A 23,578-nucleotide genomic window follows, 5' to 3' on the forward strand; every position below is an offset into this window, starting at 1 on the left:
ACTCGACGGCACATAACAACAACAACAACACCTTCCCACCATGTCCTTTTCCCTCTTATCTCACCTAACTAACTCCTGCTCATCTTTCAATGCTCAGCTCAGTCATCTCTGATAGGAAACCTTCAGCTGGTCTTACAATCTGAAATGTTTGAAGGGGTATTTTTTTCCCTCCCTTGATCTTTCACATTCCAAACTCACCTTATTTATGCACATTTGTCCTTCACTCTTCAGTTAAAATGAAGAAGGCTTTCTTAATTCTCATAGAAGGAAGTAGGTGTCCTTCCTGAATTTTACGACAGCATCATATATTGTGAGACTTGCCCACAAGTACTTTCTTTGTGTGCGTGTTTATCTGAGTTCCTGGAGGTTAAGAACCTGTATCATATTTACTGTCAGTCATATCCCTAGCACTAAGTACTCTGACTGGAAAACATTAGGTAACTTGTCCAGTAGCTATAGATCATATTTATGGAATGATTTCCTGAGAGAGAAAAACATTTTAATATATTGATAAGTTGAAAGATTATGTTATCAAATGGTACATACAGTGTGAATCAAGTTTGTAGCAAAAAGTAATTTTTTTGTCTGTATTTACATAGATTAAAACTATAGGGAATAATATAGGTTGGAGGCTGACTTTGCAGGAATACAGCCTGGAGGTTGTGCGGTTTTTCTCCAGCAGATGGCAGCAGCCTGAATGCAGGCATAGTGAAGTCAAGCGGCTAGATTGACCAGGTGTTTGAGAATTTTCTACAATGGATTGGATTGAGAATCAAGTGAGCAAAAAGAACACTGAGGGTCTTGGACTTGAAAATTGTTGAAGTGATGGAGTGGTAACCTAGATAGATGGAGGAGTGTCAGAATACTGACAGAGTATATGAGTGAATCGTCGGCATTGTGAGAGTGAATGGTTTAGAACAGAGGATCGTGAGATCTTGATAGAGTTATTCTAATGATGATGTGGGCCAAGGCTGGAGAATGCATGTGAGTCGTTGAAGTAGAGTGAAGGGAGTTCCTAGAATTATGCTAAAAAAGAATCTAAGGTCAAATTTTGAATGTCTTATCTATGCTGTCGATGATGAGCACCAGAAAGTCGGGACCAACCCATAGCTGACCCTCCAGTAGGTTTTCAGAGACAGTGAATCGCACGGGAAGAGACTGCCAATTCTTCTCCCATGGAGCAGCTGGTGGATTCAGACTGTGCCTTCGGGAAGCAGTGCAGCTTCTTACCACTAAGACCTTTAAATTACCCAATTGAAAAAATAATACTGTATTATAGTAACACTGGATCTGTAGAATATTTATGGGGAAGAGTTCATAAATAGTGCTGAAGAGTGATAGAAGGTGACATAAACACAATGATGCAGACATCAGAGGAAATGATAAAAAAATGTGGGAGTCCTCACCAGCTTTGTCAAAGTTTATTGACAAATTAGAGACTCATATTAGAGACTTTCACATTTTTCTCCTTACAAATTCCTAGTGTACCATCAGCTTGAATCGGCAAAGTAGAGTATGAACAGGGAGCTCTGGTGGCATAGTGGCAAGAATCTGCGCTGCAATACTGAAAGCACACCGTACGAGGCCACCAACTGCTCTGTGTGAGAAGGACGGGTAATCTCCTCCCATGCGATTAAGTGCCTCTGAAAACCTGCCAGAGGATCAGCTATGGGTTGGTTCTGACTCTATGGTGCACAACAACAACAAAGTATGAATGGGTTTTACCAGAGTTCTAATAAGCAGGAACACGTGAAGCCTCATTACTCAGCTGCTTTGAGTGCATAATCTGGAGTTTGCCCTCATAAAGTTTGAAATTGTTTTTCTGTGAGGCTTGTCTATGTCTTCTTTATGAATGATAAGAGTGCTTTTTGTCCAATAACTCCGATACATTCTTCTTCATCCTAGTATGCACCAATGGATTTCCTTAAAAGCTAGACTTTTGATTGTTTGGGAGACTAGTTATGTATTTTAACCTTCATTTCTTAACTTCATCTCACTTTGGGCATTTTCTCAGGAAGAACCAATCCTATGAGAGAGACATCATGCAGGGAAAGGCTGGAGAGGCAAAGAAAGAGGAAAGTCCTAGAAAAGATGAGCTGACATAGTGACTGCCGCAATGGGCTTGAGCATGGCAGAGACTGAGGATGGCAGAGTTCACAGGGTTCGCGAGGAGTTGGAGTTGACTTGATGCACCTGACAACAACAATGATATATATGAGGTTGAGTAGGATAAATAGCTAGTCCTTCCTTAGTTCTTGCGTCAAAAACAATTCCAAGTGGGTGAGGACAAACAGAAGAAACTTGGCTTAGGCCCATTACGTTTGTAGCCGAGACATCTGTAAGCCACCAGGATATTTCACACAGTGCTTTTACGTGGTTTTGTTGTGTTTGTTTCCTGACAGTTTCAAGTTCTGGGTCGAAAGTGGTATCTGAATAACTTTTATCATCTATTGTCATTTAACTTCACTGCAAGGGAACGAGCTCCAGTGGTGTGTTTAGATCTGTACCCTGCAACTGATTACAGGGTCAACATCACCCTGCTGGCGTCTCCCACGCAGCACTCAGTGCAAATTAGGATGACCACTCTACCAACCGGTAAGTGCAGATGTCTTTATGCTTTTCTACCTCTGGACACCAGATTAAATATGTAAGATTCTGGCTTCTGGAGTATATAGATCAGTAATGAACTGCTTTCTTTATTCAGTATTCTCTGTTAATGGTTAGCTTGAGAACACTCTAAAATCCCTTACCTCTGACTCCATATGCAAGATAGTCAAGTCCTTTGGGTGGTTATCAAAAACCCCTTATTGCGGTGGAGTCAGGGCTGACTCATAGCTGACCCTCCAGTGGGTTTTCAAAGGCAGCAAATAGCATCAGGGGAACCGCCAGAGAGATGGCCACCTTCGGGTTAGCAGTGCATCTAACTGCCAGAATCAACTTCCCAGAGATCAGAAATGCAAACTGTGTCAGGCACTGGTCTCATGATTGACTATCAAATATGAGAAATTCTCCTTAGAAATTCTTCCTTTCCCTTGGGAAATTTTGAGGACACCAAATAGAGATGATTGTATTAACTCCACATCTTCCCCTGGTGGAAAAGGACAGAGAAGACTAGTATTTTTGTATTTCTTTAACCCTTTGGTTTAGCAGCCAAGCCTATAGGCAACCACGTGGTAAGACTTTGAAAAAAGAGTCCTGAGGCCTCTCTCAACATGTTCAGCACTCTCTGTAGATCATGTCTGGCTAGTGTGAACTTTGTACCTGGAAACCTTTAGTCCTTATTGCACCTAAGGCTGAAAACTCACTTTTAAATTCTGTTTTCCATCTCAGATTATGCTTGATCACTGTGTCCTAAATGTATCTCTTGACAGCATAAATGAATCCCAAAATATATTTCCAATTACATAATAATGCCCTCAGTTTGACTGTGGATCCCCTACAAATTATTAGTCTCAAAGAAAACAAAGTCTAAATATGTCTACTTCTTGAATTTTAAAATGTAAAGTCTTGATTCTCTCCTCTCCAGTGTCTCATTCTCCTGGATCTCAGTCAGAGGGGTTAAACTGAAATGAAGAATGGGTTTTGGCTATTGTATCTTGGAAACTTGGTTTTGTAATAGGTGTTTTCCCTTTAGTACATAAAAGTTGAAGTACTCTGATTCTAAGTTTCACTTTTCCATTTCTCAATTCTAGCCTCAAAGACACAAAATTTAAAAAGCAAAAGCAAAAGTTAACATGGTTATACAATATTTGAATGCACTGTTGAATTCTATCCTTAAAAAGGATTAATTTTAAAGGAACTCATGTAATATTATTCAAAATGGGTGACCCTGGAGGACATTATGCTGAGTGAAATATCTCAGTCACAAAAGGACAAATACTGCATAGTGCCACTGTTGAAGAACGGGACTGACATCAGGATTGGGGTGAGATTGAGAAAAATTGGATAAATTATGTATACTGCATTAAAACAGATGAGGGCGAGAACAGTTTAAAAGTGATATATGATAGGGTATTATAGTTATTACAAGAGGCCAGAATTAAGGTAGTATAGCGGAGTGTACTGGGCAAGGGTAGAGGGGTGGATTATATACCAATGAAGGAATTTTTCTTTTGCTTTTCAAAGAGAAGAGCGAACTGGGGGAAAGGGGTGGGCAGGGAGAAAAGTGCAACAGTGAATGAATGGAAGTCCAAAAATCTTTGTAAACATTAATGAAAATTAAGAAAATAAAAATGTAAGAAAAGGTTAATTTTATGTTATGTTAATTTTACCTCAATTGAAAAACAAAGCCAAAGGGCTAGGTATGTTCTTTTTGCAGCTGGTCTCAATTGCTTGCTCAGTGCTTATTACCTGATATGAGTAAAATCCTTAAGAGCGCAACAACAGGTATAGCAGTGTGAAGAATAATAGCTATGCTTTATTGGCCATTTCATATGTGCTGGGCACACATGTAGATCCTATCAAACTTTCTAAGGAAGGCACTAATTAACGTTATGCCTATTTCACATATCATCACATTGAGTCACAGAGTAAACAACTTGTCCAAGATCATACAGCTAATTGGGGTGCAACTGTATTTTGAACACAGGCAATCTGACTCCACTAGGATCAGTGCATATACTGCTTCTCAATAATTACCAAGTTGTTCTTTCAAAGGGAATTAATTATATTCTTAAAATCAATTGGCTTTTCAGTCCAAACTTGAGCAAGCATAAAAATCACCTGGAGAGCTTATTAAAGTGCCGGTTCCTGGACTCTATGCACAGGTTTTGGTTCAGTAGATCTGGGATGGCTTGTGATTCCTAGTAAACTCCTGGGCCTTGTTAATATTGCCATCCACATGTTTTAGTAACATTGCTTTAATGACAGACCTTACCACACAAGCCTCTGAATAATTTAAATCCATTACTTGCAAACCAGGCTGAGGCATGATCTAAATAAAAAGAAATGTAGCAGTGAAAATAATTCTGTCTGTAGATGCCTCAGAAACCTGTGTTGATGTCCTGTCTGATTTATGAAGACTTGTTCCTGATTGTCTAAGATCTACTTCATCTATTCCTGTAGTTTTAGTCCCAGAGTTTCGTGTGTCCCTCATTGTATTCTGCTCCCCTGTGGTAACTTTTGTCTTTATACTCAACATTCTAATCAGTACATCTACATTTTGCAGATAAGGGGGGAGACCTTACCCTCTCCTTCCCAACTGAGATTACATAGAACAGACTGACAAATGAGAAACAGAACATCAGCTTGATTGATCTGGGCAAGTCCTCAAGAACTCCTTCCAGTGCAGAATTTCAAACATAAAAAGCCAACTTAGAGAATGATGCTTGTTTATGTGACATAATGGGCCTTTCTACCCCCTTCACTCCTGGAAATATGGGCAGTTGGGTCTCTGAGTGAGCCTCATTCGGTTTACCAACAAATCTCTACCTTGAAAGCACAGGAAAGAGCAGTGATTGCAAAGGAAAGCAGAAATTGTTTACTTACCTCTTGAGGACAGTATTCCATAGATATCTACGTACCCCTTGTACCTGACCGCCATCAGGTCCCAGAGAGGAGGATCTACATATTGCTTAGGCAGTGACCTATAATATATGAACTCCACCTGCTAGCAAATGTGGCCTAAGGAATAGCAGCCTCCTGCCAATTAGTTTATGTATTTACAGTTCCTTACATAAAGATTAGGGAGCTCTTGTGGCCTAGTGGTAAGAAGCTGCACTGCAATCCCAAAGGCACATGGTTTGAATCTTCCTGCAGGTCTGCAAGAGAAAGGTGGGTAATTTCCATCTGGCAATTAACTGCCTCTGAAAGCCTACTGGAAAGTCAGCAGTGGGTCAGTTCAGACTCGACGGCACACAACAACATAAAGATTAGTTAGTCAGGGTAGAAAAGGCCAGAACTACTTTTTCCTTTTAGAAAATGGAAAGGTGGTTGATACTTGAGCACGGTACTTGCCTTCTGTAAGGTTAGAGATTTCAACAGAATGACCTGAAAGATTTATTCTAGTTTTAGATGTCTGTGTTAGGAAAGCAATTTTAATTGCTTTTGGTTTTCTTTATATTCACTTATTTCAATATCCAAAAATTTTAAATTTTTTTTTACTATAATTATTTCAAGTACCCATTTAATTTTGTGTTCTTAATTATGTAAACCACTTATTAAGAATTGTTGGTGTTATATGCTGTTTAGTTGGAGCCAACTCACAGAGGACCCTCCAGCAGGTTTTCAGAGGCTGTAAATTGCATGAGAGCAGACTGTTCATCTGTTTGCTGTTAGTGGATTTGAACTCTTTGCTATTAAACTATGAACAGTGATCTCTTATTTTGCCATTTCTCATGTTTTGCAATCTCTTAATGTGTTTTGGTGTTTTCAACATACAGAAGTTTTAGATTTCTGTCAAATATATTGATTTTTTTCTTTTAATACTTGATTATATTACATTAAAAATAAAATTTTTTAAAAAATATTTCTTTGTCTTATACCTATGAAAGACATTAAGTGACCTGTGTGTATACATATGCAAGATGAAAGAGGATAGGCTAGAAGTCTTAACGAAAGAAGAAAACTACAGACATAAATGACGTATTAAAAAGGAATAGAGTTAAAGAAAAATGCACATTTGTTTAATCTACTTACTTGTCCACTATCATTCACAAATCTGAGTGTATGCTTTCTATGTAGCCAGAAAGAGTTATGTTGTACCTAACATTAAAACAATGTTTTTCAGGAGTAAATGCATTTCTACCCATTATCATGATCAAACAGGAATTTTCTAGTTCCAGGGGTCTCATAAATAGGATCATTTATGAACAGTATTGGTTTAGAAAAGTATATTTTAGCATGGAGGGGACAATAAGAGAGGAGTTAGAAAGGCTCACTCTTTGTTGACCTGGCTTGTTTCAGGTATGAGAACAGATTATTAAGATTATTTGGAGGATTGGATGGAGGCCATATCTTAAAAGCAATGCTTTCTAAATGTTGTTTCTCTTAGCTGAGATGTGATAAATGTTTGGTGTCACTGGGCTTGTAACCATTCTTTCTCCTAAATGCCCAGAGAGCTGTTACACAGTTATTTTGTGTTGCCAGTTGAATACCAAGGACTTGTGCTTATATTGAAGGCTGTCTGCCTCCATTAGCTGAAGCCAAGTCAGTGGTCTCAGAGATAATAAATGTCTCTGAGAATTATTGTAAAAACATTTTCTCAGCATAGATTAAAAGGTTATTAGACCCCTAAGGTTCTTCTTCATATGATACAGCTCTAGCCTGAACATTTCCATAATTCTAACCAGATAGCACTTTTTTCTAAATAAAAGATCATGGTAAGACAATGGTAATACTCCCTGCTTCAAACAATGTTACATCTTATTTTCTCTAAGATAAACTATTTATAAAATGCATACCAAAGATAATTCAAATGATATTGCTATTTGTATAATAAGTATAAAAATAGTAACTTTTGGAATCTCTGATTTATAGTCTTTCTTTCTGACAGTATTTAGCTTGTGCAGTCAGCTGTCTACTTAGATTACTTCCAATTAGAGACTTCAAACCCATACCACTGATTTATAAAAGAAGGCTTGCTTTTCTATTTAGAAGGTTACATGCATTAATATTTATTTCTAGAATTACGTTGTTGTTATGTACCATCGAGTCACAGCCGACCTTCCAGCAGCTCTTTAGAGGCTGTAAATCACACAGGAGGAGACTGTCCATCTTTCTTCCTTGGAATAGCTGGTGGGTTTGAACTGAGTTGTGTGCCTTCGAGTTGGCAGAAGAACCCCTTTCTTACCCACTTATTATGTTAAAATTTTTTCAAAAGAAAAGCAAATAGAATGCTCTTGCCTAGATGCCCTAGTAAGAAGTTGTAGCTCTTTCGGTGCTATTGTGATGCAGGTTTTGTAAGAGCATACCAAATTTGATATCTATGCTGGCTTTATAAAACTTCACCCATAACTGCCTGTTCACAGAATCTAAGTTTAAGCAGAGGATAATTAGAGGCATAAATATAATACTGTCTCTGGTAATATTCCCCACCCCCAAACATGGTAGTTTTCCTGGTAATATTCAATGAGGAGTCATGTCAGAAATCCATCTACTTCTCTTATAAACTGAGAGACCCATACGTACTGAGATCAAACAAAAAATCAGCATACATTTGCATGGGATAACCAGTTACTGTAACAGGCCAAATATGAGAAGAGTAAATGGTTATTTTTACTAATGATACTGATATGTGGGTCCAACAGGATAACAACATATCGATGGGGTAAAAGCTGAATAAGTTATTTAGAGTCTGAGACCTCCACTAAATAAGTCCTACATGGTTTGGAAAAACAGATTCAATTAATTCTTCTTAGGGTTTCCACATTCTAAAATGTTGAAGTTGGCTCAGAATAGGGCAAGGTTCAGAGCAGTTGTACATAGCGTTGCTGTGAGTTGTAGTCAACTTGACAGCACATAACAACAATAAATCATGTGTACATACAAGGAGACTTTAAGATTACTATGCTTTGAGCTTATATCAGCAATACTTGAGGATGCTATAGGCAGAATATATTGAAGGATCCAGGAAGCATCAAAAGAAGATGGAAGGAATATACAGAGTCACTGTACTAAAAAGAACTGGCTGGGGAGCTCTGGTGGCCTAGTGGCAAGAAGCTGCACTCCAATCCCAGAGATATGCGGTTTGAATCCACGAGATGCTCTGCAGGAGAAGGGCGGGGCACTCTCCTCCTATACCAGTCAGATCTGATTTGATGGTACACACACAAAAAATAATAAAATAAAGAGAACTAGCTGACACAGAAGAATCGGGAAATAACATATGATTAAGAGGCTAAAGTGATGGAGGAAGTTCAAGCTGCTCTGAAGGAACTGACAAAAAAACAAGGCCCCAGGAATTGATGGAATACAATTGACATATTTCAACAGATGCTTCTCTTGACATGCTCACCAGGTTATGCCAAGAAATCTGAAGGACAACTACCTGGCTAACTGGCTGAAAGATACCTATATTTATTCCCATTCCTCCAAAAATGTGATCTAACAGAGTGTGAAAATTATCAAACAATATCATTATTTCACATGCAAGCAAAATTCTGTTGAAGATTATAAAAAAAAGATTGCTTTAGAAGAGGCACTAGCACTAGGAACATCATAATCAATGTCAAATGGATCTTGGCTGAAAGCAGAGGATACTAGAAGAATGTTTATGTTTCATTGACTATGCAAAGGCATTTCATAGTGTAAATCACAGCAAATTGTGGCTAACCTTGAGAAAAATGGTAATTTCAGAACACTTGATTGTGCTCATGTGAAACTCATACTTGGACCAGGAGCCGTCAGAACAGAGCAAGGACACACTGCATCAATCAGAGTTGAGAAAGGAATGGATCAGAGATGCATCCTGTCTCCATACCTTTTCAATCTAAATGTGGAACAGATCATTTGGGAGGCTGGACTTTATAAGGAGGAATGTGACATTAGGATTGGAGAAAGACTCATTAACTTGTATTATGTAGATAACACAGTCTTGTTTGCCGAAACTCAGGGGGGCCTGAAGCATTTGCTGCAGAAGGTTAAAGACTGCAGTCTTCAATATGGATTGGAGCCCAGTGTCAAGAAGACAAAGATTCTCACCACTGGAAATTGGTAGCACCATAATAGATGGAGAGGAGATTGAGATTACAACTGAGTTAACAATTTCAACTTTCTGGTTCTATAATCAACATTCTTGGCACCAGAAGTCAAGAAATAAAAGACAAATTGCATTGGGCAAATCAGGGACCTCTCCAGAGTGCTAAAGAGCAATGATGTCAGTTGAGAGAACAAGGTTCACCTGATCCTCACCATGGTCTTTGCAATTACTTGCTCTGCATCAGAGAGCTGGATAATAACAAGGATGACAGAGAAAGATCTATGCCTTTGAGTTGTGCTGAAGAAGATTATGAATATACCATGAAATGCAAAGATAACAAACAGATTTTTCCTGGAGAGGGTGAAACCAAGTTGCTCCTTGGAGGCAAGGATTTTGAAGTTCTATCTGACATACGTTAAGCATGTGGCCAGGAGGGACTAGCCCTTGGAGAAGGACATCATGCTTGGAAGGGTGGGGGACAGGGCAAGAAAGGAAGACCCTGGCAGAGATGGATTGATGCAGTAATTGGGGTAGAGGTAAAATTGTCTCAGGATAGAACAGAGAGAATTCAGAACAATTGTGCATAAGACCACTATGAGTTACACTCAACTTGATGACACATTTACACCTTTTCTAGGAATTGATCTACCCATCATTTCATCTGAGTTGTAAAATGTATTTACATAGTGATCTGAAGAGTAATCTCTTTTAACTTCTTATATCCTTTTGTTTTGACATCTATATTTTCAGAAAGCCTAGATTTTAATAGATTACATATATCTAGTTTTTCCTCCCCATCCACCACTTCAGGATAGAGGGATTTCAAACTATTGCCTGTGGACTAAATCTGTCGTGTCACTTGTTTTATAAATAAAGTTTTATTGGAAGATATCAAGTAATTTATGTATATTTAATGACTGCTTTTGTACTACAAAGGCAGAGTTGAATACTTTTGGCAAAATCTGCTTTGGAAAATCTAAAATAATTACCTCTGGCTCCTTAAAGGAAAAAAGTTACCAACTTGCTCTACATCATTAATTTCCATTTTCATTTTATTATATAACCTTGCACTTTGCTTTACTTTACAAAGGGTATTGTGTTATACCACATTATAAAATTGTGGCTTCTGTTGTTAAGAGCAGTGTATTGTTTGGCCGTATTTAAGACTATTTTGCCTCAATTCTACTTTGTCTTATATCCAGATTGTGTTCTCTGCCTTTGTTAATGTTTTATTTCCATTGCCCATCATGTTAGGTCATTTGAAATAGGTTTATTTTAGGTATTCTTAAACATAGCATATAGTGGATCTTGCATTGTGAGACAAATAGAAAAAAATATTTTTAAATAGAGGAATTCAGCTCATAGAGTTATTGATCACTCAAACTCACTGCTATGAAGTCAATTCTAACTGATAGGAATGTGCTACTAGGTTTGTAAGATTGTAAATAACAACAATAGATAACTTCACCATTCTTCCACTGAGCAGGAGACGGGTTCAAACCACTGGAGACACAGCCTTTTGGTTAACAATGGATTACAAAACATCTTGCTATGGACGACATCATCAGAACTCCTTAAAACCCCATTCAACACCCTGTCAATGAAGAGAGACACTTCTGAAGGAACACAGACATTCAGATAGCTTATCTCGAGAAAACCAAAATACCAAGAAGGAAACATGTGATTTAAATGCCAGTGAATTTGAATCAACTGAGAACGAAATAGAAGATGTCTTAGAAAAAAAATTACAAAACCAAATAGAAATGATAAGAGTTTGATAAAGGGCACTCAAAAGAACAATATAACTAAATAACAACATACAGAAACATAACTACATAGCTGCAAGAGCAAGTCTAATAGATGGCACCATCACAACTATGCCGTAGTCCCCAGAACTTGTGACTGTGCTACCTTAGAGGGCAGAAGGGCTTTAAAGTAAGGATCTTAAAATGGGGTGATCGGAATTATTCAGGTGAATCCAGTATAATCACAGAGTCCTTATACAAGAGAGATTAAAACAGCAAAGTGAGAGAGAAAAATAAAAGGACACATGTCAGTTGCAAGTGATGCATTTTGAACTTGAAGGAAAGAGCCATCAGCCAAGGAATGCAGATGGTTTCTAGAAGGTGGAAAAGGCAAAGGAAAGATTAGCCTTAAATCTCCAGAAGGAACTCAGTACAATGGATACATTTATTTTAGCCTGGTGAAAAGGATTTCAAACATCTGAAACCCAGAATACATAATAATAAATGGATTTTATTTATTAAAATTTATTAAAATACTGTTATGTTGGAACCAACCCACAGCTGACCCTCCAGCAGGTTTTTAGAGACAGTAGATCACACAAGAGGAGATTGCTTGTCCCTCTACAGTGGAGCAGCTGGTAGATTTGAACCACTTGCCTTTGGGACTGCAGTACAGCCAGAATTCCACCTGAGCTCCCAATATTAAGTTTCACCATCCTTGTGTCTAAGGAGCAACCTGATTGTACTTCCTCCAAGATAGACTTGTTCTTTTGGCAGTGAGATTTTCAGTAGCCTTTTTCCACACCACAATTCAAATACATTAGTTCTCTGTTACCCTCAAGCATTGTGTAACTTTCAGATGTATAAGAAGTAATTGAAAAAGAGTACTAAGTAGCTAGGATAATCATAAATGAGTGGGTTTATTTCTGTACTCTTCATCTCTATGTCTATTGTTATACCAGCACCAGCTGCTTTGATTACTGCAGTTACATATGTTAAAATTAGCTTTTTTTGCGGGGTTTTATTTTTAGCTTTAACAAATAGAAATTTCTTTCCTCCCTTCCCCCCTTTTTTTCATTTTAGCTATTCTAGACCTCTTGCTAAAGTATATGTAGTTGAAGCTTGTTTTTTTCTGTGTCTGTCAAGAAGGCTATTGAGTTTTAATTGCAGTTGTTTTCAGTGTATGAATTACTTTGTGTAGTACTGACACCATGATAATATTAAGTCTTCTAATTCATGAATGTGGAACATCTTTCCATTTATTTGTTTTCTTTAATTTATTCAGCAGTGGTTTTTTTAAAATTTATTAATTTCAATGAAAATTTACAGAGACTTTGGCTTTCCATTCATTCATTGTTGCACTTTTCTCCCCTCCCAACCTTCCCCCCCAATACTCTTCTCTTTGAAAAGTAAAAGAAAAATTCTTTCATTGTTTTACAACCCCCCCACCCCCAGGTCCACTCCACCATGCAGCCTTTGCTCTGGACTCCCGCCATGACAAAATTCAGCAGTGTCTTATAGTTTTCAGTCTGTAAATCTTTCCTGTCCCTGGATTTATTTATTCTTACGTATTTTTTCCTAGAATTGTTTCCTTAATTTTACTTTCATATTTATCATGTATAGAAATCAACCGATTTTTCTTTTATTGTCCTTGCACCAAACAACTGTGCTAAAGTCTTTAATTAGCTCAATTTTCTTATGGACTACTTGGAATATTTTATATATTATTGTTCTTGTTAGGTGCCATCAAGTTGAGTATGAGTCATAGTGACCCTTTGAACAAAAGATTTGAACTCCATTTTTATATATAGGTATATGAATTTTCCCTATTAATAACTTTCCTAATAATGACCAGAGGGTTAAACCAGGCTGCTCCTTAGAGGCAAGGATTCTGGGGCTTCACCTGACATACTTTGGACATGTTGTAAGGAGAGAGAGGTCTTTGGAGAGGGACATCAGGCTGGGCAGAGTGGAGGGACAGCGCAGGAGGGGAAGACCCTCTATGAGGTGGATTGATTCAGTGACTGGGGTAATCGGGATGGATGTGTCAGAGGCAGTGAGATTGGCACAGGATAGAGCAGGGTTTAGGGCTGTTGTACATAGGGTTGCTATGAGTCGCAAGCGACTCGACGGCACATAACAACAACAACAATAATGACCATCCTTGAATGCCTGGAATAAACCAATCTTGGTTATGTTGTTATGTGCTGTCAAGTTGGAACCACTTCACAACTGTCCAGTGGGTTTCCAGAGGTTGTAAACCTGGGAGAAGATAGTCCCACAGAGCAGCTGATGGATTTGAACCACATGCCCTCGGGTTGTTAACACAAATCCTTACCACTAAGGCATTATTACTTGAATATATTTATGGTTTCTACTTGCTAATATCTTATTTGTGTTTTTGTTTATACATAACTGAAATTGTCATAGTGCTTAGTGATTTGTCATGCTATTCTTGTACAGTTTGAATATTGTCAATGATCTAGTCCTGTTGAATGAGTTTGGAAATTTCCCACTTTTTTGTATGGTTTGGAACTCTTGAAATTGTATTGGAATTATTCAAATTTTTTTAGAGATTTTATAGACATGAGATTGCTTGGGTAACAATTACCAGTCTTTAAAACTGTCTTCTCGACTCAGGAATGGGGTTACCTTATGTCATCTATACTTTCTTCCCTGCTCTGTCTGTAACATAGAAGTGCAGTGTGGAACATTTTACCAAATTAGCTTTGGTAAGCTATGACTTGCCCCAAGAACCCATCAGTTCAGAGGGCTATACAAGGAACTCTTCCCCAGGAAGTTGTTTACATCGCTAATAAATCATTACAGTGTTCCCATGGAACTTCTGGACATGTCTGAATTGTGATGGGTCATTATTGAATGAAGGGTCCTCTGATAGCAGAGTTTTTAAAGACTTGAGAAGTGCTTGGCTCTTCAAAAGCCTGTAGGCATCATCCTGGTTGTAATTTGCAGCTGGCTTCCACAGTGTTTGGTGGCCTGTCTCAGAGTGTGCTCCCCAGAGGTTCTGGTTGCCTTCTGGAGAGCCGCAATGGAGGAGTTCCAGCTAGATCTCAGCATGGAGCTCCCTCTGAGCCAAGAGTCCTTTTCCTATTTATGAGAACTTTTTCCTGAGAAGCCACTTCTGAAACGGACAATCTGTCCTTCCAGAAATCACTGAAAACTGGTTAGAAAACCAAGTTGAAGCTCAAGGAACATCAGCAGTCCCAACACCGGCCTTGACACAGGCCCCCATCCAGGCCACATCCTAGTCCCTGTCATCCTCAGTCCCTGCGCAGAAAACCTACCCTGGCCCCTATGGTTTCCATCTGGGCTTCCTGCAGTCTGGGATAGCCAAGTCTGTCACCTCCACATACTACCCTGATCTCAACAAACTGTTCTGCCTGCTGGCCAAGATCTGCCCAGTCTAGCTGTGGGTCACCTCGCCACCTCCACCTGGCACCTGTATCCACACCATGGCCATCTACAAGAAACTGGAGCACATGATGGAGATTGTGAGGTGCTGCCCTCACCACAAACACAACTCTGACAACAATGAGACCTGGCTCCTCCCCAGCACCTCATCTGGGAGGAAGGAAACCTGTGTGCCGAGAATCTAGAGGACAGTACCACTCTGCGACATAGTGTGGTAGTGTCTTATGAGCCACCTGAGGTTGCCTCTGACTGTACCACCATCCACTACAACTTCATGTGTAACAGCTCTTGCATGGGAGGCGTGAACCGGAGGCCCATCCTCACCATCAGCATTCTGGAAGGCTCCAGTGGCAATCTGTTGCTTTGAGATGTGTGTTTGTGCCTATCCTGGGAGAGATAGATGCACTAGATAGAGGCACCGAGGAAGAAAATTCCCACAAGGAGAAGCTCTGCCCAAGCCACCTCCTGGGAACACTAAGCGAGCTCTGCTCCCCAGCATTGTCTCCACTCAGCCAGAAAAGAAGCCGAGTGAAGAATATTTCACCCTTTAGATTCGTAGGTATAAACGCTTCAGGATGTTCCAGGAGCTGAATGAGGCTTTGGAGTTGAATGATGCTGTGGATCCAGATGGGAACGAGGCTCACTCCAGCCCCCCCGAAGACTAAGAAGGGATAATCTACCGGCTGCCATAAAACAACTAATTTCAACAGAGAGGGGCTGGACTCAGACTGAAGTCCTTTGCTGCTTCTCCTTTTTACTCGCTCCACCCCGGCCTTCCCTTCCTAGCATTTGAGACTCAGGTGCTTGAATGGTACTGTACTGGGTACAGGTATGCTTCGAGTGCCCAGAAACTCTTCAATTACTCTGGTCTCCACTAAAGAAGTTGGTCTGCACTGGTGTGTTTTGCAGTGTGAGGGGTGCTGGGAAACTCCAGATTAACTTTTTTTTATACGGAATGCATGAGAGAAAAGGGAAAATGTTCACAGAACCAGTCGTACTTGCATTGGAAGGCCAGACCACTGGCAGGCTAGCTAGAGGGAGCGATCTCAGTGTTCCCTTTCTCCTGACAGCAGTGTACACACGCATAACATGCTGAGACCTGCTTCACTGTTTTGTCATGAGGACGATGATCTGTGTAAGGCCCTAAGATTGCAGGGGGGCTGGCAAGTCAGCAGCCTGCCTGGCCCCAAGTCCTCTTTGGTTACATGGCATCTGGGACTTGACCCATTGGGCCTGCTGCTGGTTCGTTATCCCAACTGAGCAATAAGTTGATTGAGCAGCTGGTTCAAAAGAGGGAGTTTCCATGCCCTTTTTCTGCTGGTTCTAGCCTTTTGATCCTTTTTCTGCTGGTTCTAGCCTTTTGATAAACCTTAACACCCAAAAAGGATACTTTAACCCAACCCAGTCTCTGGATGATTCCAGCTCTGGTGGCATTGCTACCCACCGCCATCTGTTATACTAGCCCCAGGTAACTCAGGATATAGTTTCTATTGCGCTATGCAAGGCACATCTACATTCTTTTCCTGCATCTCATCTCCCTCCTTTTTTTATATCCCATTTATATATATATATATATATACATATTACAATAAAGTTTTGTTATTCAAAAAAACACAACAAACTTGGGAAGTATGCCTACCCACATTGAACAGTAATAGAACTGAACTATCTTTGAGGTTGACAGGCAGCTCTGGTGGCCTAGTGATAAGAAGCTTGCTTCAATCCCAAAGGCACATGGTTTGACTCCATCAGCTACTCTATAGAAGGGTGGGCAATCTCATACCATGTCATTTACTGCCTCTGAAAATCCACTGAATGTCAGCTATGGGTCAGTTCCAACTTGACTGTACTTAACAGCAACAACGGTGAAACTGAGAACAGGCTAAGCAACGTTGTTTTTGTTTTTGTTTTTTTTCTGATAAGATATGAGGAAACTCAAGCTAAGAGGAAGCCCCTCTCACTCTCCCTCCATCCCTTTTGTAATCATAAAAATCATGACTGCTTAGCATAGCCTTTTTCAGTTCCTCAAGTAGCATTTCTTTGCTGAAATGTTGCTCTCAGCTGAGAACTTCAAGCTCAATTATATAACTGAGGGTGTCTAAGGCCCTTGACAATGAGTTACAATTCAATATAGTGAATCAAGGGAATTTGCCATGAATAGATCTATTTTATTCTTGTCAAGACTGAATTATTTTCTTCTTTGATTTTTTTAAACCATGTGTTTCCAGTAATAGAAGACATTTTGAATAAAGTGAAAGTTTGTTCAGGTAATATGAATTTTAATATAATTAGTGAGACATATATGTCCCAAGGGAATCTCTGATGCTGAAATTGGTGGAATAGATCTGTTGCTTCAGATTTTCATTCTTATACAAGGCCCATCAGATGGCAGCACACACTTAACATGGATAGAAACTTCCCACTAAACCCCAGAGGAGGAAAATGCAGGTCTATATGTCCCATGGGTCTAGAAGGACTAAGAGGGGTGCACTGCTCAGTTATCTTTTGATTTCTAATATTAATGCATTTGTTTAAATATACAAATGGTGTTTCTTGGACTGCTACCATTAATTCCTAAATTAAAATTCTGTGAAATACATCTCAAGCAAATGTATATATATCTTTGGAAACTGGTTGAATTAAACTGAAACTCAGTGCTATCAAATCAATTCCAACCCATAACTCCCTTCATCTGGGTTTCTGAAACTAAAAATCACAATGGGAGGAGATTGCCCATATTTCTCCTGCAGAGCCTTTTGTGGATTTGAACCTCCGGAGACTGTGAGACATATGATTAGTAAAGTAACATGAAACAGACTATGCCATCCAAAGTACTTGGTTGAATTAAAAGATAATATTTTTACATCGAGTATAAATTGATTTTTCATGCTTTCCTTCTTGCAGTGAAACAGACCATCATTAACATTTCAATATTTAATGAAACTTGCTTGAGATGGAAAAGTATGAAGATAGCAGATATAGAGGAAATGTACTTCGTAAGTTTCTGCAAGTTGTTCTCCTTATAAAGGTTGATTTTTTGTGTTGTTGTTGTTACATGCTGTTGTTTCGCTTATAACTCATAGCAACCCTATGTACAAAGGTTCTGAACCCTGTTCTACCCTGTGTCAACCTTACTGTCTCTAACACACCTACCCTCATTACCCCAGACACTGAATCAATCCATCTCATGAAAGGTCCCCTGTCTTGCACTGTCTCTCCACCTTCCAAGAATGATGTCCCTCACCAAGGACTGGTCCCTCTTTGCAACATGTCAAAGTATGTCAGACGAAGATTCAGAACCCTTGCTACAAAGGAGCAGTCTGGATAAGGAGCAGCCTGGATTCCCCCTCTCCAAGACAAACCTGTTTGTTCTCTTAGCCAGCCATGGTAAATTCAATACTCTTCTCCAGCAGCAAAACTCAAAGGCATCAATTCTCCCATCATCCCTAGTCATTGTCTAGCTTTCTGATGCATAGCAAGTTAATTGCAAAGACTATGGCCTCGATCAGGTGCACCTTAGTCTCCAGATTGACACTGTTGCTCTTCAGTACTCTGGAGAGGTCCCTGACAGCAGATTTTCCCAATGGAATTAATCTTTTAATTTCCTGGCTATTGGTACTAAGAGTGTTGATTGTAGAGCCAAGCAAACGAAAGCTGTTAACAATATCAATCTCTTCACTGTCTATCATGATGCTGCCAACCAACCCAGTGCTGAGAATCTTTGTTTTTTTGATTTTGAGCTTCAATCCATATTGAAGGCTACAGTCCTTGACCTTCTGGAGTAAGTGTGGAGATTTTCACCTTGGCCCCATTCAACACAGGTAACACCCACAATCCCAAAAGTCCAGCAGTCAGAGTCTGAAACAGATTTTTGTATAGGAGATTTAAATCTATCAATATATCTAAAAACTAAAAAAAGCTGCACCCATCAATAAAAGATTTACAGTAGTAATAACAATAAAAACCAAGAAAGTTGTACTTCTCATGTATATGAGAAGACAAAGGCCTTGAGGAGAGATGAGAAAGCCCTGGGAGTTTTCCATGTGCACATAGCATGAGGCTCACGAAATCTATGGGAAGATTTCTGTGTTTTGTGTGTGTGTATCTCTGTCTACACCAGTGACTCTGTCCAGTTCTGGATGTGTTACCTGAAGAGACAAGGTAATCTTCTGAAGCTGAATATGGTCTTAAGAACAAAAAAAGATGATGGCACAAGCTGCTGCTACTAGAAGGAATTAAGTAGGAAGGAAAGAAAAGAAAAACAAGTAGGACAGAACAGTCATCTCTTAAGCCAAGTGCTGGGATATTACAGAAAAATGTACCAGTGGACTCAGGATGGACACTGGAAGGGAGCAGCAGAGGAGGAGGGTAAAAATACTGTCTAGATTTTAGCAGATCAATTGTTATTCTTGGTGCCATCTAGTCATTTGGTCCACAGCAACCCTATATGACAGACTAGAGCTGCCTTAGAAGGCTTTATTGTTCTGGAAACAGGTCATCAGAATATTCTCCCCCCAGAACTGCTGCTAGGTGAGTTTTAACTGCCTACCTTTTGGTTACAGTGACGCACTTAACTGTTAGTCAATCAGGGTTCCTTTCTATCAGTCAGGCTCCAGAGCAATTAAGAGTATTTTTGTGTTTTCATTCAGGCCTAGGTCTTTCTTTTCTTTCTAGGAAACATGCTTTGGCCTCATTTCTCAGTTTTGCCAACAGTGTTTCTCCTTGCCTGTGCACTGTACATGTGAAGGCAAGAAAGATAAACTTGCCAGTAGTGAGGCCTCCAATTTCATGCCTATTGATTTAAAAATATATTTAATACACAAACAATATCATAATGAAAAGAATTATGCTTTCAAAACTCTAATATTTGTTTACTGTTGTTTTTAAAGAAAGTTTGAAATCAAGAGCGAGAATAGATAGCATTTGTGAAAATGAATGGTCCTGAGGCATCAGAGCCATTCAGAGCCAATAATTCACACTGTTGGGTTTTTTTTAATGTTTCAGGTCCACATTTGGGGCCAGAGATGGTATCAGAAGGAATTTACCCAGGAAATGGTCTTTAATATCACTACCAGCAGCCAGGCTCCTGAGATGTGCTTGGACCTTCGTCCAGGTACCAACTACAATGTCAGCCTCCAGGCTTTGTCTTCAGAACTTCCTGTGGTTATCTCCCTGACAACACAGATAACAGGTAAATAAATCTTGAATAACAGCATTTGGATGAACGAAGTCTCCACAAAACTGTTGATAGGCCGGGATAAAGAGGAACACTATTTCTTTCTATCTTTATATAATGAACTTTAAGAGAGAAAAGGAAGGAAATGGAATTGGAGAGGAGTGCTGAGGGGCCTGCAGCTGTGACTGCAATGCTACCACTGAAAGAGACTTGTGAAGCGAAATGTTAGCATTGGTTAAAAGAGAGTTAAATGCTTTCTGGACTTCGGAAATACTTGAAACTTTTAACACACAAAGAAAAAGGATATATTGTTCTGTTGCTCAGGAACATTGAATTGCTATTTTCTTGCTAATAAAGAGTAGATATCAGTGGACAATGATTTATAGCCCTACTATTAAAAAAACAAAACAACTAAAAAATAACAACAAACCTAACCTCCTGTCTTTGAGCTAATTCTGACTCATTTGGTCCAAATAATTTCCTTGTAAACTAACTTATACTCATTTTCTCCTTTTCCCCCCAAATCTGTGGTACTCCTCTTGCCTTTGCGCTGCCAAGCACACTCTAAAGAATACGCTTCTTTCTCTCACACTAAGAAACTAGAAGTCACCACGTGAAAAATTCCCCTAAATTTCCTACTAAACATCTTTTTGTTCTAGGGCCTTTCCACCTCTGGCCTCCTCATCCAGAGACCCTAGTTCTGGCATGGCTTCCTTTTAATCTGTCAGGTCTCTGCTGAAATGCTGTCAGTTTGGAAAGTCTCACACTGACCACCCTTTTTATTTATGTATTTTTTAAATTTTCCATTCATTCATTGTTACACATTTTCCTCCATGTCTCCCCTCCCCCACTCCAGTATGCTTTTTTCTTTGGGAAAAAAGTTCTTGGTATACAGTCCCCCCACCTCCCTGGAACACTTTACTACTCTTATACTGGACTCTTGTCATAGCAATAATATCTAATCATATGTCCCTTTTATACAGTTCTCTCCCTTGTCTATTTCAATGCCGTGTACATTATTTATCTCCTCTTTTTTAGTTTCCCCGAAACCCTCATATTAGCCCTGTTTTATAGCAGTGGCTTTATACAGTATTTGTCTTTTTGGGACTGAGATATTTCACTCAGCATAATGTCCTCCATGGTCACCCATTTTGTATAATATTTCATGAGTTCTTTGTTTTTCACTACTGAATAATATTACATTGTGTGAATATATACCACAGCTTCTCTATCCATTCATTTGTTGATGGGCACTTGGGCTATTTCAACTCTTTGCTATTGTGAACAAAGCAGAAATAAACATGGGTGTGTATATATTTGCTTGGGTGGCAGTTCTGATTTCTTTAGGGTAAATTCCCAGTAGTGGAATTACCGGGTCAAATGGTATTTTTATTTGCAACTTTTTGAGAGAGTGCCATACTGCTTTCCATAGTGGCTGCATCATTTTACACTCTCACCAACAGTGAGTGAATAAGGGTTCCAGTTTCTCCACAACCTCGCCAACATTTGTTGCTTGCTACTCTGTTAAATTTTGCTGTTTTTACTGGGGTGAGATGATATCTCATAGTTGTTTTAATTTGTATCTCTCTTAGAACTTGGGAATTTGAACATTTCTTCATGTGTTTGTTGGCCATCTGAATGTCTTCTTTTGTGAAGTGTCTGTTCATATCCTGTGCCCATTTTGCAATTGGGCTGTTTATCTTGTTGTGGTGCTCAAGTATTCTATAAATTCTAGATAAGTGTCCCTTATAATACATGTGATTACCAAATATTTTTTCCCAGTCTATGGCTTCCCTTTTTACCCTCTTGGAGAAGTTTTTGGGTGTGCATGGGATTTGATTCTTAGAAGGTCCCATTCATCTATTTTATCCTCTCCTGGTTGTAGGTTGACCACCCTTTTAAAAATAACTCTCTCATTCCCACCCCTTCACATTTCTATCCAGCTTGGATTTCTTCATAGAACTTGAGTTCTGAAATGATAGTTTTGTTTGTTTGACTTTTATTTCTCACCTAGAATTTGAAAGCTTTGTGTGTGTGTGTTCAGCATGGGATCCTCAATATTTTAAAATGGTACTACATGAGTAAACAAATAAAGGCTAAGCCATAAACGGCCTGTGAGTGATATTGGCATTATGATTTGTTTAGTCAAGAATTAGATAAAAATTAATTAAGCATTGGGTTGTAGGGAAAAGTACCATTCAATTTGGGCTGTAACTTACACAAATGAAGTTATTCAGTCTCATGCTCTTTGGTCTCTGCCATATTTGTGTTACTTTCTTTTCTGATTTGAATGAATGCTTTCCAGATATTTTTGGTGGTTAGGGATTAATGTCTCACATTTATGAGATATTAATCTTGTTCTAAATATAGCCTACAGCTCAAGCTTTCTGTTTGTGCACATGGCCACAAGGGGACACTATTGAGCTGTTTAAGATCTTGATAACTGTTGTTTCTTGAGACCATGATTGCATATTTTCCAACTTGATAAGAAGCTGCACCGCAATCCCAAATGCATGTGGTTCAAAACCACCAGTAGCTTCACAGGAGGATGAACAGTCTCTTTCCATGTGATGTACTGCTTCTGAAAATCCTCTGGAGGGCCAGCTCCGAGTCAAGTTACAGCTTCATCAAGTTACAACTTGATAGCACACAACAACAACCACAACACCCAATCAGAAACCCAAACCTATACTTGATTCTGACTGTTAGCAACCCTATAGAATTAAGTAGAATTGTCCCGGAGGGTTCTGAAGACTGCCTCACCAACTGCAGCTGGTGGTTTAAAACCACTGACTTTGAGCTGCCTCTCAAATCCATTGTGCCATCAGGGCTTCTTAGCAGCCATATGAGACAGATTTACAAGGCTGAAATCTCTATGGACACCAACTGCCACATCTTTCTCTCCTGGGTTTGAACCTCTCATCTTTTGGCTTGCAGCTGAGCGCTTTAACCATGGTGTCACCAGAGCTCCTGACTCTATTTTTCTAAATAGCGACTTTTAAAAATCATAAATCAGTTTCTAAGATCTTATGAAAGAGTTAAAACAACCACAATGAAAAACCTCCCTTGTATAAAAATGGAAAAAAGAGAACTTTTTATGTCTATGTGAAGAGGTATGCTTGTTTGCCCAAGATGTGGCTTTTTTCCCAATCAAATTGGGAACTTGTAGATTTTACCACAAATGTTATCTTAGGAATTTGGGCAGAAAACACAGTAGCTGATTTCCCAGCAGAAAAGAGCAGGGGATTTCTCTTTTGTCTTATGTTGAATTAAATCCTTCTGACTGAACAGGATGAAAACAAATGCTTTAAATGCATTGCTGACCTCAGAGGAGAGCGAAAGTTCTGGGAAGGTTGAGGGACAGAAGCAAATGTTTCAGTCAAAGTGGGGGGGAAGAGGGTGCTGGCAAGAGGGGTGAGGGAGCTGGACAGCACATGTCACATGCCATGGTGCTCCTTGGTCATGGGGGACGTGCTTCCTGAGGCACTCAGCGAGCTGAACTCTGCAGAATAAGCCCACCATTCATTCCTCTTTAGGACAAGTGAAGAACCACTCCTCCCTCTTTCATGTAGACACCAGGAAGCCTGA

The 23,578-nt window shown here is 39.4% G+C and overlaps 1 protein-coding gene and 1 pseudogene across 1 annotated transcript in view; both read left to right on the plus strand.

Annotated features, from left to right (window-relative positions):
- SUSD1 (sushi domain containing 1) overlaps window positions 1-23,578 on the plus strand; it is a 170,629-nt gene that overhangs the window by 100,941 nt on the left and 46,110 nt on the right. Inside the window, exons 10-12 of the mRNA XM_006900855.1 lie at window positions 2,403-2,595; window positions 17,719-17,810; window positions 19,819-20,005. Coding sequence (XP_006900917.1) covers window positions 2,403-2,595; window positions 17,719-17,810; window positions 19,819-20,005 — 472 coding nt within the window. The remainder of the gene's footprint in view (window positions 1-2,402; window positions 2,596-17,718; window positions 17,811-19,818; window positions 20,006-23,578) is intronic.
- On the plus strand, window positions 14,432-15,546 carry LOC102876438 (annotated as a pseudogene).

This window comes from Elephantulus edwardii, unplaced genomic scaffold (assembly GCF_000299155.1).
Source record: "Elephantulus edwardii isolate Elephantulus edwardi_28Jun2011 unplaced genomic scaffold, EleEdw1.0 scaffold00297, whole genome shotgun sequence".
Taxonomy (NCBI): domain Eukaryota; kingdom Metazoa; phylum Chordata; class Mammalia; order Macroscelidea; family Macroscelididae; genus Elephantulus; species Elephantulus edwardii.